The following is an 18,788-nucleotide window of genomic DNA, read 5'->3' as shown; positions in this document are numbered from 1 at the left end:
ACCACTGTAGTGGGATAGCCCTTCTTTCCTTATTTCCACCTGAACACCTCCTGGGAAAGAGCTCTGCTTGCTTTGGCTTGAGTCACATGCCCACTCTGCAGCCAAGAAGTTGGGGGACTGAGCTGCAGCTGCCACTAAAGTCACCTGTTTATAGAACAGGCAGGAATAGTTTCTCCAAAAGAAAGGAATATTGTCTGTAGGAAAAGGAAAGTTACCAGGGAGACAAAGATGGTCAATATGTAAAACAGAAACTTTCTAGTTGAAGTCCCACCTACCTGGTCCCCTCTGTACCCTAGGTGGTTTCTGGAGTATACCTTTCAAAACCCCATGAGGATCCTTGGAATATAGCATTAAAATAATCGATTGTATTGATTGGATAGCATGCCAGGTGCCTGCAAGTCCTTGATAAACTGAAGTACTAGATATTTACTGATGGTGGTAGTGCTTAATTAGAAAATTTCTGGAATAAGGGAAGTACTAGAAAGAGTGGTGCTGATGTTGATGGGGCTGGGGTGGAGATTCTGAATATTCAGGGATCAAGGAACTTGAGATGGGAAGTATAGAAAGAAAGAGAAGGCAGGAGGGCACCAAGATGAACTTTGTCTGCTTTGCCATTTTATCTAGGACTAACATATCATATGGCACACTATATAATGGTGGAAAATGTTCATCTTTGGCCAGGGTGGTGTGATGGTCCTTGGTGTCATCCATAGTCATTCTAGAGAAAGGAATAAAGGGGAGGTTGATAGAGAGAGTTGGTGGACCTGGAGAGGGGCAGAGGCAGTGAGTAAAGACACCTTTCTTGGATGGATATACCCATGGTAGATGGTAGCTCAAAAAATATTAGAAATAAAGTAATGAGGATACAGGGAGACAGAAGAGGAATAAGATGAGTTAAGATGGGAAGATGGAGAGGAATGTGGTTCAGTAAAGGGTAGAATATGTCACTGGAATATAGTTTGGATGCCCTGTCCGGAGGTCTGGGAAGTAAAAATTCAAGATCATCTTGATTAATACTTGTTTAAAAGTTGTACTGAGTATCAGGTAAAATTACATTTACTTATTTTACCAATTACATCTTACTAAATAAATGTGATACTTTTCTTGAAAAATTATGTAGCTACTAATATAAGTGTATTGAAATCAGTAAAGTCAAATTTAGTTCTTTATCAAATAGTAATGATGTTCTTAAATAAAAAACTTTAAACCTTTGCCTTTTGAGCAAACTGTTCAATAGAATTTCAGAAAACAGATAAAAGAACATAGCTCTCAGGGATCTTATAGGTCCAGTTACCTATACTACTGACAGAAAAAACATGGAGATCAGATATACTCAGATCAAATATTAATTGCTAATTTGGAAAAGACACAGGTGGTCACTAGAACATCAAGTACTTTTTTTTTAATTGGGAAGGAATGAACAATTCTGTAACAATGCAAATAAACGTAAGTGTTGTTTCAGAACAAATTGTACCTACACAGTGCTGCTATTACCAACTTGGTCAAAAAGGCCTTACTTAAGCCAGAAGCTTTCAGTGGGATAAATCACTTTTTTTAAGAGAGACTTTTCTATTGTGCTCTTATTTTTAATCTTAATAAAAAATTGCAATGTCTGACAAACATGAAAAATTCCCACCTAATGAGACATCAAAACAGGTTACCATTCTGTTGCAAACTTTGATCTACTATAAAACTGCTTTTTAAGTGCTAATGTTTTGTTGTTACTGCAATGTATTTTTAATTGGAATCTTAGGAGTTTTTTAGTATCGATGATTTAATTTCTCAGCATCTATACAATGCCAACTATTTGGAAAATTATTTCTCTGATCTCAATCTCATAGCAAATGAGAAAAACAATCTGTTTTTGGGATGATATAGTTATTTTTATTAATATATAAAAGTTTTGCTTTCCTTTTGTTTTCAGTGAGTCAATACATTTGCTATGGTATAGAGAGAACATTCCTGAGAGTAGAGGTTATTTAAACTTAACCTGCATTCGATTGGTTTTTTTTAATTAAAAAACAAACAAACAAACCCACCTACTATTCTTAACTCCGAATGTCACAATTACAATTATTCAATGGATTGTGATCATTTACTATATAAAATTCAGAGACCAACAATGAACATTCCCCATATAAACCTGAGCTTCAAGACTAGCAAACCACACCATTTATTAGTGCTTCCTTAACATCCGCAAAGGCTATCCCCTCTTTCCTCACCCCTGTCGCTACTTGCTAGTCAGCCTGTGAGAGTGGTATCAGAGAGACATAGCATATGGTTCCAGTAAAAATGCTAGTGCCATCAGCCTTATCCTCCTGGGTATTGTTGTGACTATTAATTTTGTGTTACCTTTCATAATTTCATTTCTGGTTGTTCTGTGAGAATTTCCTGTTTAGAGTCTGTTTCCCCTACAACCATTGTGAGCTACATAAGAATAGGGACTATATATGCTTATCTTTGTGTTTCTGAGGCTAAATACAATGTCTGGAACATAATATCCCCTCCATAGATGTTTGTTTATTATATATAAACGAATAGCTAGGAATTTATATATCTATAGGTATTTCAAGAAGCTTAAATCTTTTGAGGATATGCCATCATCACATTTATATTTTTCAGGTGTTTATTTTCCTCTTTTCTTCAGCAGTTGGTAGTATTTCTCCTTGGGGGAAGAGTGTGTGCCAAATAGAAATGCTGTGGCAAAAGGCCATTCAGGCAGGTTTACTAGTCTGGGCTCCTGAAGTGCCTCGTTTCTTTGTTACTTACAAAGTTAGAGATCACTATTCATATATGTCAGCCTAGAGTGAAGATAGTTGGGAATGAGTGAGGCTTCCTCCAGGATTAGGCCATTTGACACCTATTACAGAGGCTGGAATGGGGGTGCTAGAGAGGGAAATAGAAACTTAACACGGAAAAAAAAAAAAAAAGAAACTTAACACGGTTGGAAAACAAAGTAGCCCAGTCTTCTATATCTTAAGGGGCTTCTTCACTCACTCACTCACTTTCTGGTGACAAAAATGAAAGTGGTGCAATTGTTCTTTTGCAATGGTGGACTCAGTATCTGACCAGTTCTGGCTAAATGATGATTTGTATGTACCACACCTTCCCCCCCCCCCCCCCCCCCCCCCCCCCAGGTAATGAAGGCCTTTGGCATTCAATAATAAAGGCCTAATTAATTGCAACCAACACAACATGCTTAGTATGCTGAACAACACCCCTGTGGGGGGAAAAAATACTCTACGCTGCTAATATACCCTTATGCTGCTTGTTTAAGTACGCAAGCCCGGAGCATGCATCGAGAGATTGTGCAGAACTGCAAGCAATAGCAGTATTCTGCCTCTAGAGCTGGTATAATTTTTGGACTACCGGTGGTAAAAAGCAGAAGTTGATCCACAAAAACATAATCAAACCCCAGAAACTTAAAATGTCAAGGCCACATTCACCAAGTAAACATTAATCTTTCTCGTTTCCGTTTTGATCTTTTCATTCGGGTGGGGGCACTGCCAAACAAACGTAATTCTATCGCGAGAGGGGAGAATTAGCAAATAAATAGGAAGGGGATTAACGCAGAGCGTCACAGGTTCTTTTATTTACCTTTCGCGACACAACTTACAGATGTTTTATGTAAAAAAAAAAAAAAAAAACAACCCATCGAAGATGTCAGGAAACCTCTCCTTCGTCACTTCACCTCACCTGGCGTCTCATTAGCTACCCAGACCAGCGCTCAGCTTCGCAGTCAGGCAGCCTCTGGCGAGCATGCAGTAAACAGCGCCGAGTCCAGGCACGAACACAGGGTGAGGAGGGTTCGCCAGTCTCTTCCCCACCACGGCTTTGTGGACGTGGATTTTTGATACCCTACCAGTCTTCCCAGCTCTGCTCGTCACTGAAGCCAAGAAAAGAGAGCAAAAAAGCGGTAAGGGTAAAGGAGAAAATGGGTAAGACCCCTGGCAGTCACGCGCGCACGCGCGCCAAGACCAAACGCCCTGACCAGGGGGCGGGGCCGAGTCGCGGCGCTGGAGCTCCGCCTCCTCCCCCCCACCCCCGCGCAGGGGAGTGACTGACTCTCGCCAGCCCCTCCACGTCAATCAACCCTCCTCCTTCTCGCACTCTCTGCACCTTGTTATTAATCTCAATACCGATATCGCGCGGACGCCTCTCCCCCGGCCTTCGGGGGTGTGAACGTGTGTGAGCGAGAGCGAAGGCACCGAAAGCTGGCGTCTCTGTGCAGCAGCCTTGGGCCCGGCAGCAGCAGCAGGCGCAGCAGCAACCCCCGCAGCGGCGGCAGCCCCAGTGCCAGGAGGCCAAGGCCAAGGCCAGGCTCTGCGCGGCTCTCGGAGTAATAGCCGTGGCTTCGGAGGCTGCGGGGGCGTAGCTTCCTCCGGCAGGGGGCTTTCGCGTCGGCGGCCGCGGGGCCTCTACTGAGCGCCCAGGGTCACCGTCCCTGAAACCCGGCGGCGCGGCCCTCGTCCCCCTCCCCGCCCCCAGTCCGTCTCCTCGCTCCCGTCAGCCGTCCTCTTCGCCGCTGCCTCTGCTGTTCCTCAGGCGGCCCGGCCCGGCCCGCCCGCCCCGCGTCCCCTCCGGCCGGTGCCTCTCCCCCCGGCGGGCTGCCTGCATGTCTTTGCTGCCCTCAGCCCCGCCGCCACCGCCGCCGCCGCCTCCCCCGCCGCCGCAGCACCAGCACCAGCAGCAGCCGCCCCGCCGCCGCCGCCGCCGTCGCCGCCCGGACCCCGGCGCGCTGAATGCAGGTGAGGAGGGGGCGCAGGCCCTCCGCGACCCCAGGCCCGGGCGCCTTGCGCGCCCGTCCGCCCGCGAGCGGGGTGCGGGCCCTGCCTGTCGCGGCGGCTTCCCTTCGGGGCGGGCGGGAGCGAGGCCCGCCCGTGGGTGTTTGTGTTTGCGTCTGCGGCTTCGGAGGGGAAGCATCTGTGGGGGCTGGTGCGCGCGCGCGCGTGTTTGTGTGTGTGTTTCCCCTGCCGCGGGGAAATGGCTGCTGTTGCCTCTCCTGGGCCGGAGGAAGAGAATGAGGTAGAGTGTTTTTGTGCCTCCGAGTAGATCGAGAGTGGTGGCAAGAGGAGCGCGTCCCCGGGGAAATGAGGTGGGAGAGGGACAAATGTGCGTGTGGGTGTGCGAGTTGGGACTCTGGCGGGCGGGGAGGCGGCCTGAGGACCCAGAGCGAGTGGGTGTGTGTCGGCTGTGGGGCTGACCCGCGTCGCTGTCGGAGGCGGCGAAGGTTCCGGTGTGTGTGTGTGTGTGTGTGTGTGTGTGTGTGTGTGTGTGTGTTGGGGGGTCCGCGCCCAGGGCCCGGGACTCTGGGGGCGGATTTCGTGTGTCTGGGACCCCCCGAGTGGCGTGTCCCCCCCCCCCCTTTTGTGGCCGAGGCTCCGGTGCCTCGCAGGTGAGAGCTGCTCGGCTTCGGCCCGGCCGGGGAGGGTAGTGTGTGTGTGCGGCACGCGCACAGCAGCCAGGCCGGGAGAGCCGCGGGTCGGGGCCGCGCCGCTGTTCCCGGGGCCCGGCAGGAAGCGCGCCGGCCTGCAGCGCGGCCTAACCGCCTCGGCGCCCGCCAGCCAGCGCGCCAGCCTCCCGCCGCCCTCCTCGGACGCCTCCCGGGACGCCTCCCGGGACGCCGGGCCCGCGGGGGCCCAGGGCGCTGCCTCGGGCCTGGGCAGGTGAGGGTCGGAGGCGGGACGCGCGGATTGCCGTCGCCTCGGCCGCCTCCGCGTCTGCTGAGGAGAGGCGAAGGCAGATTTTGGCGTTGGAACTGCAAGCTCTTCCCCTAGCCGGCGGTGGGACCTGAGGGAAAGTGAATCAAAGCAGTAAAATCTCGGGAATACGCGGTGTTGAGATCCCTTCCCTTCATCTTTCCCTGAAGGCTGGGTGGAGAGACTAAGTACACGTTCTCAGTTTTCGTTGCAAATATTTTCTCTTGGATAATATGTATGCAATTTTTAAGATAACATTTTTCTTGAGAGGCGGGGTAAGAAATGGAGCCTGGCTTCCCTGTCCTGTGGTGTTGGTGGGATTGGATCGATTTTGTGCATTTGAAATTGTTTTATCCTGCCTCCTAGGGGGAAAGGCGTGTACGCGCCGAGCTGAGGAGGTCGGTGAGGAAGAGGAAGTTACTGTAGCTGTCATCGTCCTTAACTCGGCCTATTTAGCTGTTTAGATGGATTGTGTTCAGGGAGTTTAGCGGAGCCGTTTGTACACGTTGGAAGCACAGTACTACATTTTACTACCGTATTGCCTCTACTTATCTTAATTGTCAATCAGGATAGTCACGTACAAACAAACAAGTTTTCGCTCAGAATCTCCAAAACCTAGATCAAGTAGCCTTTATTGTCTACCCAGTGTGTGCTCCTGGAAAGCTATTTTGAGAGTAGTCTAAGCAAAACGGAACTATAAAGATAAAGCTGCCAATAGGTGTACAGTGCATTGTAGACCCAAATATAAATGGTATTTGGATAATTATTTGCTCATCTACTTTACTCCACCCTCTTTCCGTTTGCATTTAGTAAGCTCATCTAGCTAAAACCGTATGGATAAAGTCATGATACAGATTGGATCTTTGCAGCCATGCTCTGTATAATGGCCAGATAGCTCTGTTTCTAAACCTGGTCTCACAAAGAAATGTTCCAGGCTGTTCACTGGGAACAAGAGTGGAGGGAAGAATAGGAGTGGAGAGCTGTTCTCTATGAGCACTGCTGGAAAAACAACATATGTAGTTTAGTGGAAAAAAAGGACTTGTTTTACAGACCTCAGAACTCTGGCTGGGCCATTTTTCTTAGCTGTTTGACCTTAGCAAGTTACCTAATGTCTATAAACCTCAATTTTCTCATTTGTAACAAGCAGATAATACATTTATAGTAAGATTGACCTGGGGGTAGAATGAGAAAACATGTTTGGCACATAGTAGATGCTTAGTTAAATATTCCTCCTCCTGCAACCCTGATTGTGGTCACTGAAAAACATGTATGGAAGTACAGATACCCATTTGATAATTGAGAGCAGTATTATGTAACTGTAGGTTAAAAATGAAGACAATAGAACATTTCAGTCCTTTGATAATACATAAGGTATATATAAACAGTTTTAAGTTGTATTTTATGTCTTTCCTAGAAATGAGAGTGTCATTAAAGTGGCCTAGTATATTAGTTTATAGAGACTATCTAGTCATACATTTTTACCCCCATATTTTTGAATAGGCATCTCTCAGTTTCACTGCTCTTTATGAATTCTGTCTATGTAGCCCTGGAAAAAATTGTTCACACTGTATGTAGCACATATATGTTCCAATACAATCAAGCATTAAAATGGTTTAGTTTACGTTTATAGATTCACAAAGAATAGTGCCCCCCAAATTGCTGTGTAACTCTTTTAGTTCATGTTGACTGATTTGGTAAACAAAAACCTCTTGGAATATTTTCCTGAATGGTTTAAGGAAAAATCCTCAGTCAGCTTTCAATAGTTTTCCATTTTTATTCTGTGTGGAGTAGTAAATGTGCTGTTCATTTAATTTTAATTGTATTGTGGTGGGAAAAAATGATACGGAACTTAAAGGCAATGGAGAGGTTAAGGAAGGATTTTTTTTTTTTCCGTGAAGGCAAGGTGAAGAGAATGTGGGAGGAGTTTCATTGGGTTAAGTTTGTACTATCTGTTTACTAATGCCAGGTTTCCCAGTTAGGCCTTATTTTTATTTATATCAGCAATGTTAAACTTTAAAAAAAAAAAACCTGTAAAGCCCTAAAATTTTAACACTTTTGTGAAGCACAGTAGGGAGAACTTTTTTAGAATGCAAAATGTCATGGTTTTGTTTAAGTGTGTGTCTTATGGGTATGTGTACATTTACAGTGAACAGAGTTATCTGCCATATGGTTATATTTAAAGGAAGAATTCTTACCTTAAGAATTATAGATGATAATAAAATAAAGAAATACACAGAAATTATGGATAATTTTTAATACTTTAAGAACAATATAATAGGAATGAATTTTGCCTTTAAGTAGATATTAGATATTACAAATTAGACATTATGAATTACAGTGTTTTAAAACACTTCATAATTTTTTAATTTGGGAAAATTGAGGAAAACATTTCTTTGTAATCATGAAAATATACTGAACTAAAATAAAAATATTAAGACATGTGGACAGTAAAATTTATAAACAGTGGAACTGCTCATGCTATCATTGTTTAAAGTAATTATGTTACAACAAAATTAAGGTGGGAAATTGTTTAGATTTTAAAATTTAATGTTACTTAAAGGGCTTTTAAACAGTCTTTCCGAAATATCCCTTACAAATGTCTTTGGGGGAATTGAAATACTTAAGACTTTGTGCATGTATTACTTTGGATAATGCTAATTAGGGTAATAAGTACACCAGAATTTCAGTGGCTTAACACATGTAAGTTTGTATTTTGCTCACATGTAACAGTTCTGTGCAGGTGCTCCTGGTTAGCAGGCTTGTGGCTTTCCTCCATGTGGTATTTGAGGGACCCACACTCCTTAACATCTATGGCTCTAGCATTCTTTAGGGCTTTGGAGCCTTGTGTGTTACTTACAGGCCATTTCTTAAGAACTCCCAGACTTAAAGTGACAAACATCTGCCCACATTGGACTGGTGAGAATTTGTCACAGAGCCTTATTTGAATGCAAGGGGGATGGGAATGTAGTCCCCAGATGGTGGACAGCTTGGGGCATTTCATGATGTTGTTTTAGATGGTAGCGTATATTTATGAAATTATGTCAAAAAGGTGAGTTATAATACTTAAAAATTGCTTTCCATCTTCAAAGAGTAAAATTGGGGTGGTGAGGTGGGGGGGGTGGTGAGAGAAGGAAGGAGTTAAAGCCACAAGAGGAGGAAGAGCTCTCTCCTATGAGGAGTTTGAACGACAAGTGGAATCTAGCTATTTAAAGATAGAAATTTTACAGAGAACATAACAATTGGATTTTACAACCTTTAGTAGGTCTCTCCTTTACTATCTAGTTATCAACTGTCATTGTGGTCTACTGGGCTTCGGCTGTTTGAGTTTTTCTCTTTGTAATTTGAAATCAATTGACTTTGAATTTCAGTTTCTGTGTTACAGTTCCATGGGAAACACAGTTTTGAATTTTCACTCTCTCTTTAGGATAAAATATTATTATTACTTTATCCTTTAAGGAAATATTTAGGTGGACCTTATTGTGTTTTCTTGTTTGCTGTTGCTGTTTTTGTAATTCTAAAGTCATTTTAATTAATATATGTGAGACTTCACTCAACAATAAAATCATCAAATAAACAACAAAGGTTTAATTATTAACTTGTGCTCATGTTTCATGATGAAAATACTACAACTTTCTTTAACTGCACTAACAGTGAGCCTCTAATATATTAAATGAATTTTATCTCTGGGCAACTTTAATTTTAATTAAATCATAACTTATTCTTTCATTACCTAGGATTATTGTAATGTGAAACCTTATCTCTATGTTCTCCACTTATTTTTATTCTGAACAGTTGGGTTAAGGATCTGAGGAATTTTATATATATCTGTATTCCTCCAAAGGAAGTCTTTTTTTTTTTTTAAGATTTTTATTTATTTGACAGAGAGACAGTGAGAGAGGGAACACAAGTAGAGGGAGTGGGAGAGGGAGAAGCAGGCCTCCCGCTGAGCAGGGAGCCCCATGCATGCGATGCGGGGCTCGATCCCAGGACCCTGGGACCATGACCTGAGCCGAAGGCAAGACGCTTAAGGACTGAGCCACCCAGGCACCCCTAAAGGAAGTCTTCTGAGTAGTCTTGTTAACTACTCCATGGTATATATTTTTAATATTTTGCATTTTGAAAATTCCAGCCCTTATTTGAGGGCCCATTCTTACCCATTATTATACTTGGTTCTAGTATATGTGCTGCCGAAGCGAGCACTATTATACTTGGTTCTAAAGTATGAAAGAAGTAGAAGAAACCCTTGCAAAGCTTGTAGGTTATGAGGAAAGGAGATAAAACATATAATTTATAATTATTTCAAAACAATGAATGAACAAGCCCAAGTCACTACAGTATAAGCTGTTTGCAGACATTCTGAGGGAGTAACGTGAAATGGAATGGTGGGTGGGTCAGGGACTACTTAAAAAATTGGGAGGGTTTTTTTGGTAACAGTTTTTTTTTTTTTTTTTTTTTTTTTTAAAGATTTTATTTATTTATTTGACAGAGAGAGAGACACAGCGAGAGAGGGAACACAAGCAGGGGGAGTGGGAGAGGGAGAAGCAGGCTTCCCACCAAGCAGGGAGCCCGATGTGGGGCTCGATCCCAGGACCCTGAGATCATGACCTGAGCCGAAGGCAGACGCTTAATGGCTGAGCCACCCAGGCGCCCCATGGTAACAGTTTTTTTGAGATAGAATTCACTTACCATGGAAATAGCCCATTTAAAATATGTAACTCTGGTGTTTGGTATATTCACAGTTGTGCAGCCAGCATCATAATTTTAGAACATTTATATCACCTGAGATATAAATCCTATATCCTTTAAGAGTACCCCCCCAATACTCCCATACCCTTACTTCTAGGCAATCACTGATCTGCTTTCTGACTATATTTGCCTTTTCTGAACATTTCATACAAATGGAATCTTAATGTAATATGTGGTCTTTTATTACAGGGTTGTTTCACTTACCCCATTTTCAAGGTTTCATCCATGTTGTACTTCATTCTTTTTATGGCTGCATAATATGCTGTCGTATGCATATATACTACATTTTGTTTATCAGCTAATGGACATTTGGGTTATTTCTACTTGTTGGCTATTATAAGTAATTCAGTTATGAACATTCATATACAAGTTTTTGTGTCCATAGTTTCAGTTCTCTTGGGTATATGGCTAGGAGTAAAATTGCTGGATTGTATGCCTCTGTGTTTATTTTCTCTATTTTTTAAAGCTTTTATTTTTTAAGTAGACTCTGCACCCAGTGTGGGGCTCGAACTCAAAACCTTGAGATCAAGAGTTGCATGCTCTACCGACCAAGCCAGCCAGGTGTGCCCCATGGTGCCTCTGTATTTAAACTTTTGAGGAACTTCTGTTTTCCAAAGCACCCTCACCATTGCACATCCCTACCAGCAGTGTATGAGGGCTCCAGTTTCTCCACATCCTTGCCAACATTTGTTACTATCTTTTTGATCATAGCTGATCATAGCTCTCCTAGTGAGTGTTAGTTATCTCATTGCAGTTTTGATTTGCATTTCCCTAAAGATGCTGAGTGTCTTTTCATTTGTTTATTGGCCATTTGTATATATATTTTCTGAGAGGTATGTATTCAGATCCTTTGCCCATTTTTAAGTTGTTATTTATCTTTTGATCACTGAGTTGTAAGAGTCTTTTGTATATTATAGATACAAATATTATAGATACAAATATTTCCCCCCAACTTGGTGAGTTATCCTCTCACTGCCCTGATGATGTCTTTTAAAGAATAAAAGTTTTAAATTTTGATGAAAGTTTAATTTTTTGTTGCTTGTGCTTTTGGTGTCATATCCAAGAAAATTATTTACTAATCTTAAGGTCATGGAGATTTATCCTTCTGTTTTGTGCTAAGAGTTTTTTAGTTTTAGCACTTATATTTATTTATTTATTTTATTTTTTTTTTTAAGATTTTTTATTTATTTATTTGAGACAGAGAGAGCACATGAGAGGGGGGAGGGTCAGAGGGAGAAGCAGGCTCCCTGCTGAGCAGGGAGCCCGATGCGGGACTCGATCCAGGGACTCCAGGATCATGACCTGAGCCGAAGGCAGTCGCCTAACCAACTGAGCCACCCAGGCGCCCTAGCACTTATATTTAGATTTATGATCCATTTTGAGTTAATTTCTGCATATGACCTGATGTAGGGAGTCTAACATTATGTTTTTTGCATGTAGATACCTAGTTGTCCCAGTACCATTTGTGGAAAAGACTTTTCTTTGCCCATTTAATTGTTTTGTCATGCCTCTGGAAAATCAGTTAACTATAAACATGAAGGTTTATTTCTGGACTTAGTTTAATTCCATTGATTTATTTGATTTTCCTTATACCAAGTACTGTCTTGACCACTATAGCTTTATTATTGAGAAGGGGAAGTCCTCCAAATTTGTTCTTTTTCAAGATTGTTTTGGCTATTTGGGGTATTTCCTGTTTCCATATGAATTTCAGGATCACCTTGTCAATTTCTACAACGAAGCCGGCTGGAATTTTGATAGGAATTGTGTTAAATCTGTAGATAATTTGGGGAGCATTGCCATCTTAACAATACTAAGTCTTTTCCATTTATTTAGATTTTCTTTGATTTTTTCCCAACAATATTTTTCAGTTTTCAGAGTATAAGTAACTGCATTTATTCCTAAATATTTTATTCGTTTAGATGCTATTATAAATGGAATTGTTTTTTTAATTTTTTTGGGGTTCATTGCAAGTGTATAAAAATACAATTGATTTTTGTCTCTTGATCTTGTGTCTTGCAACCTTGCTGAATTTGTTTATCAGGTCTAATACTATTTTAGTTCATTACATAGCATTTTCTCTATAACAAGGGTCATGTCACTGGTAAAGATAGTTTTTACTTCTTTTCCAATCTGGATGCGTTTTATTTCATTTTCTTGTCTAATTGTCTTGGCTGAAACCTCCAGTACATTGTTGAAAAGAAGTGTCGAGAACAGATAATCTTGTCTTGTTCCTGATCTTGGGGGAAAGCATTCATCTTCCACTATTAAGTATGTTGTTAGCTGTGGGGTTTTCATAGATACTCTTTGTTAGGTTGAGGAAGTTCTATTTCTAGTTTGTTGAGTGTTTCTCTCATGAAGGGGTTCTGGGGTGTTAGGGTTGAGTTTTGAGGGAAGTATGAAATATGGATTACAAAGTGAAGATACTGTGTCCAGTATTGAGAGGCAGGTAATAATGCTTAACTTGTTTGAGAAAGAGGAGCTAGCTTTCACCACCCTCTTTTCCCTCTCCCTTATTTCCTGCCCTCCGTACTCCTTAAATGTTCTCTAATTGCCTTCCCATTGATCCATATACACATTTGGAGGGCCCTTAATCCTTTACTGAAGATTTTCTGAATAATTCAGCTTTCTTGAGTAGTGGAGAATATTGTTTCTCTTCAAAAAACGTTTAATAAAAACAGTGTGAGGGTTTTTTTTTTTCTGATTACATCGATAGCTAGTTCGGAGGGGGACACAGTTAAGCAGAATACTAAACCATAAATGAAGAGCTAACCATAGGATTAAAAAGATGGGAACACATTTTTGTGATTATCGAGGGTATATTTAATGAAGAATTTCATATTTACTTTGAACCTGGTTGTTAACTGACTTTTTCCCAAAATATTTCAGCATGAATGGTTTTGTTTTTGTAAGTTTTCTAAAAAACTTGATAGCTTTCTTAGGAAATTTTGTTCTGCAAAGTAAGGTTATGTTTCATTTGATGTGGTGATTATTACCCTTTAGTTTTTGGAACTTCAATTGTGTGTCCATGCAGCTACATTCTGATTAGATAAATATTTAAAAAAGACTTATTTCTGTCCCATGTTATACATCGCAGAAGTTAAATAACTTTGGATTAGCCAGAATCTTCCTGTTTACAAGTCAAAATTAGTAAGTGGTAATAGATTTTTTGTTCTGTATTCTCTTTTGTAGCAGGATACATTTCATTTTTTTTCAGACCACATTAAAATCTCATTACAGATAAAAACCTATTTTTAATTTTTTTGAAGAAATAAGTAGTTCACTTTGCTCTGTGAGGGACTCATTCATACTGAATAGATGCCAGGTATTTTGGGGCTTTCATATTGTTTATTAACAGTAGAAATTAGTGACACTAATTAGTGACACAAAGTAGAAGTTACAACACTTTATCTTATATTCATTTTTTGCAGAGAGAACCTCTCTGTAATCTTACAGTTTAGAATCTTTTTCTCTTCCCACATTACTTAGATTCCCTAAATGAGTAACATAGATCAGAGTTATATAATACCAGTTACAAATACTACTAAGAGAATAGAACTAAATATAGGCTATACTAACTGTAATGTCTCTTTATACAAAGACTTTCTTGAGATCTTTATGTATATATTCGTTGCTGTCTGATCATGTTTAAATTTAAAACCAAAAAACGGGCAAGAGTATGTTCTGCTGTAGGTTCATGTCAGTGCAGTCTTCTGTAATTTATGAAATAATATATCATGAATATACAGAAAATGATATTGAAACAGTACAAGAATTTTAATCACTTTAAAGTATATCTCACTTAATAAATACTAAGTTTCTGCTGGCTACCAGCTATTGTATTCAGGGTTCTGGGCAATAAAAAGTTTGGAATGTAATCTTTTTTACTAGGAAATGGAACAGGTATTTATTGGACTGCTGAGAACTAAGGACTGCGAAACGCCATCCCCTTCCCTTTAAATAGTAATCTGAACTAGTTTTCATGAAAAGCCTGTGAAGTAGAGTATGATTCTCATTCTGTAGGTGGTTAATAATGTGAGCCCTTGGATCCTTCACTTCCTAGCTCTTGGGGAAATTCCCTACACCATATTTCAGTTCCCTCATCTGTAATAGGGAGATGATAATAGTTCTTATCTTGCAAGGTTGTTGTGAGGATTAAATCAAGTATATCTATAAAGTGCTTAGAACAGTAGTATGTGGCACATCCATAGTAAAAAACAAAACTTGGAACTCAATATAAGTTAGCCAGTACTGTTTCTTATTATTAGGATCCATACAAGTTAATAACAAGTCTTAAATATTGGTGAAATCAGTATTTAGAATAGGATCTGTTTGACTCCAGAATACTTACTCTTACACTACTTATACATATAAGGGATTTAAGCCCTGATAAAGAGCAAGTGTAAGCAGAATATGCTAACTGACAAAGACCATTAAGTGCTATAACATAGAGTACATACCAGTTTGTAATCTACAAGGATAAAGAGGAGGTAGAAGTTGATCTCTCCTTTATGGTTAGGAGAAGGAAGGAAAGGAAAAGGTAGTGGAACACTGCAGCATCCATTATTGCTTCTTTAACTTCTATTCCTTTGTATACATTGTCACCAGAGAAATCCTTGCAAAATTCATTTGACACTGCTTAAGTTCTCTTTTTAAAATCCTTCAATAATAGTAATAGTTACTATTTTTTGGTTGCATACTGTGTGCTGAGGGCAGGAGTTGGTGTTTTATGTAAAGGGCCTTACATAGTAAATATTTTGGCTTTGTGGGTCACATTAAGATCTCTGTCCTGTATTCTTTTTTTGTTGTAGTTTTTATTTATTTTTTTAACAGTCCTTTAAAAATGTAAAACCATTAATTGCTGGCAAGCCAAGCTGTAATTTGCTGACCTCTCTTAGGAGATTTACATGAATTCTTGTTAGAATCCTGGCAAAATTGGTATTATTAATCCCTATTTTATAGTTGAGGATACTGAAGCTCAGAGAGGCAAATTTGATGAAACTCACATAACAAGGAAATGACAGCTCAAATTCAGATTTAGGTCATTGGAATTCCTAAACCTGTGTACTTTCCAGGATATCCTGCTGCTGCTTATTTTCTTTAGAAGGAAGTGGAGATTTCATAGGATTATGTGTAAGACCCATCATGATCTTGTCCTTGTGTACTTCTGCAGTTTTACCATTTTATTACTCCTTTCTCCTGAACATATTCCCTGGACTTGTCATACTGAGTAACTTATAGCTTGGTTTATGGTTTGTATGTGCCTACAATACTTTACACTTGATGACCTCATTGACTTTTTAAATAATTCACCTTAGCTTGTTCCTACTCTGAGAAATCTTGCCTGATGATACTTCCAGTCTTTGTTTTATGTTCTTTCTCTGTGCTTCCCTAGCATCTTGTGCATTCTTTTTTCATAACATTTACCATATTGTCTTGTATTTACCTGGTTTCTATTTCTACTTTTCCATTAAACTGTGAGTTTTTAAGGGCAGAGATACCTCACTTTGTAGCCCAAGTTGTTTGTAGGGGTTAAACCCTACTGTGTATCAGTGTACTGAGTGTTTAGTATATATTAGGGGCTTAGTTACTGTTTACTAAATGAATGAATAATCAAATGGCATTGCAAATGGTAGAAATGACATCAACAAATATGTAGTAACAGAAAGGCAAGTCCAGGTTCAAGTTTGAGAGGGAAATTTAGTTAATTTCTGGTTAACTTCCAGAGGTTCAGTGACAACAAGGAGGCTGATAAGGCAAATTGGAACATGATTATTAGGGAGGGGTTTGAATGCCTAGGTAAAGAATTTTAGTGTTTTGTTTTTTTTTTAAAGATTTTTATTTATTTATTGAGAGAGAGAATGATAGCATGAGAGGGGGGAGAGTCAGAGGGAGAAGCAGACTCCCCGCTGAGCAGGGAGCCCGATGCGGGACTCAATCCCGGGACTCCAGGATCATGACCTGAGCCGAAGGCAGTCGTGTAAACAACTGAGCCACCCAAGCGCCCAAGAATTTTAGTTTTATCCTATGTTCAACTCTAGAGCAGCCAAGCGGTTTTTTACATCTATAAATTGAAGTTCTCTTATTAATGCCTGAATTTTGTTATAATGTTTTAAATGATACTTTATAGGACATAGCAATATATTACTTTTGATTAATAGTAACTGCAAATAGGGTTCTAGAATCTCACAATTACCAATATGACTGTTAAACACATTGGTAGCATTGAGTGCTTTTGAGCAGGTTGGTGGCAGTTTGGAATAATATTATTTTTTTTAAAGATTTTATTTATTCATTTGAGACACAGAGCTAGAGAGAGAGAGCATGAGCAGGGGGAGAGGCAGAGGGAGAGGGAGAAGCATACTCCCTGCTGAGCCAGGAGCCCAATGTGGGGCTCAATCCCAGAACCCTGGGACCATGACCCGAGCCGAAGGCAGACGCCTAACCATCTGAGCCACCCAGGCGCCCCTAGGAATAATTATTTAAGAAGATTATCTGGTTGAGGTATGCAGAATCAGTTGAGATCAGAATAGAAGGAGGGAGGCTCTTTTTTTAAAGAGTTAAAACATGAAGTGATAAGTCAAGAAATCTGTGTCAGTTGGGATAGCTAGAGCTTTTAATAAAGTGACATTGGTGATTAAATATGAAGGAAGAAGTCAGAGATGACTGAGAAATCAGAAGGAGGGGGAGATAATTTGGGGAGGAAAATTATGGATTCTGTGTTAGACAAATTGATTAAAATTGGAATGATTTTGGTTTTTCCCTGGATTTAGGCCCTAATTGCTTTATGCCTGAATAATTAGAATATCCTCATGATTGGTGTCCCTTCCTGCCTCTAATGGATGACTGGTATATTTGGATATAGGTGGATGTTTGGTGCTGTCGACCCTTTGGCAGACTGGAGAAGGCTGGAGCCTTTTTAGAATAATGATTTTAAGTGAATGAAAGAAAATAATGTTAAAAAGGAACCTGTTACATTAAAATACTAAAATGTATAGAAACAAATTTGTGATATATTAATAATGTGCCTCTTATTAATACACTTAAATTACAAGATCTAGTAGTGAGTATAATAATTATCATAATTTTGAAGTTGTGGTACATACAGATGATATTTTGAGATATCTGTAACAACTATAATGTGATATGAAAATATAACTTGTGTTAATGACCAAAATCACAGTTACTGCTAGTATCATGGTAGGTGTTTTAGTTCTAATTGAAAGAGGTACTAAATTTTCATTAGACATTAGTGAAGGTGCTGATGTAATTTTTTTCCTATGCAAATTTATAGATTTCCTGAGGTTTATGGACCCCAGGTTAGTAATCTTTGCTTGTATTATCTCCTGGTTTCCATCTATTTTGTGTATTTTTGTCATAGTACTGTCCTTTTTTTTTTCACATGGCAATATTTTTTCATGTCTGCTTTTGGAAATACATGTTCCTTATATAAAAAAAATACTGAAGAGCATAATTTCCTGGTCATCCTGTCTCATAGAGATCAAGACTGTTAGTAGTATTGAACAATTGTGTGTTTCTGGGCAATATGTGTGTATATAACCACATAAACATATATAAATAGAATGATTCTATATACTATTTTTTACGTTTGTCTTCTGATTCAACAGCATATTATGGTCATTTTTTCCATCAGTAGATATGCCTCATGCTTTTAAAAATTGATAGCATTTTTTAAAAAGTGAGATCACCATAATACAAAAATCACTGTTTTAACGTATACACTTTAGTGGTTTTAGTATTTCACTGTGTTGTGAACCATCACTATTAATTCTAGAACATTTCCATCACCCTTAAAAGAAACCTTATCCTTATTAGCAATTCTAATTTGCCTATTTCTTCATCTGCTGGCAACCACCAGTCTGCTTTTCCTCTTATGGATTTGCCTGTTCCAGGCATTAAATATAAATGGAATCATACAATATGTGACTTTTTGTGTCTGGCTTCTTTCACTTAGTGCAATGTTTTTAAGATTATTTCATGTTGTAGCATGTAATAGTACTTTATTACTTATGGCTGAGTAATATGCCGTCATATGGGTATATCATATTGTGTTCATCTGTTCATCAGCTGATAGATATTTGGGTAATTTCCACTTTTTGGCTATTATAAATAATCCTGCTATGAACATTCATGTACACATTTTTGTGTGGACATATGTTTTCAGTTCTCTTGGGTATATACCTGAGAGTGTAGTAACTGGATCATATGGCAGTTCTGTTTTAATTCTTTGAAAACTGACAGACTTTCTCACAGCAGAGGCAGCATTTTACATTTGCACACATTATTCTTTCTAATGGCTGAATTGTAATTCATTTTATTGATGTC

General features: G+C 39.8%; 1 protein-coding gene across 5 annotated transcripts in view; it reads left to right on the top strand.

The window, feature by feature from the left end:
• The first annotated feature begins 4,682 nt into the window (after nt 1-4,682).
• The window catches only part of CNOT6L (CCR4-NOT transcription complex subunit 6 like), a 111,330-nt gene continuing 97,224 nt past the window's right edge, over nt 4,683-18,788 (top strand). For 2 of the 5 annotated variants that reach the window (XM_032400592.1, XM_032400594.1), the window contains exon 1: nt 4,939-5,095. In XM_032400592.1, coding sequence (XP_032256483.1) covers nt 5,091-5,095 — 5 coding nt within the window. In that variant the 5' untranslated portion in view covers nt 4,939-5,090. Of the gene's footprint in view, nt 4,749-4,934; nt 5,096-18,788 lie in introns of those variants that run through there. The other 3 variants (XM_032400596.1, XM_032400593.1, XM_032400597.1) reach the window with 3 other exon arrangements.

This window comes from Phoca vitulina, unplaced genomic scaffold (genome assembly GCF_004348235.1).
Source record: "Phoca vitulina isolate PV1807 unplaced genomic scaffold, GSC_HSeal_1.0 scaffold3, whole genome shotgun sequence".
Taxonomy (NCBI): Eukaryota; Metazoa; Chordata; class Mammalia; order Carnivora; family Phocidae; genus Phoca; species Phoca vitulina.
The sequence above is the reverse complement of the archived record's forward strand: the minus strand, read 5'-3'. Positions and strand labels throughout refer to the sequence as shown.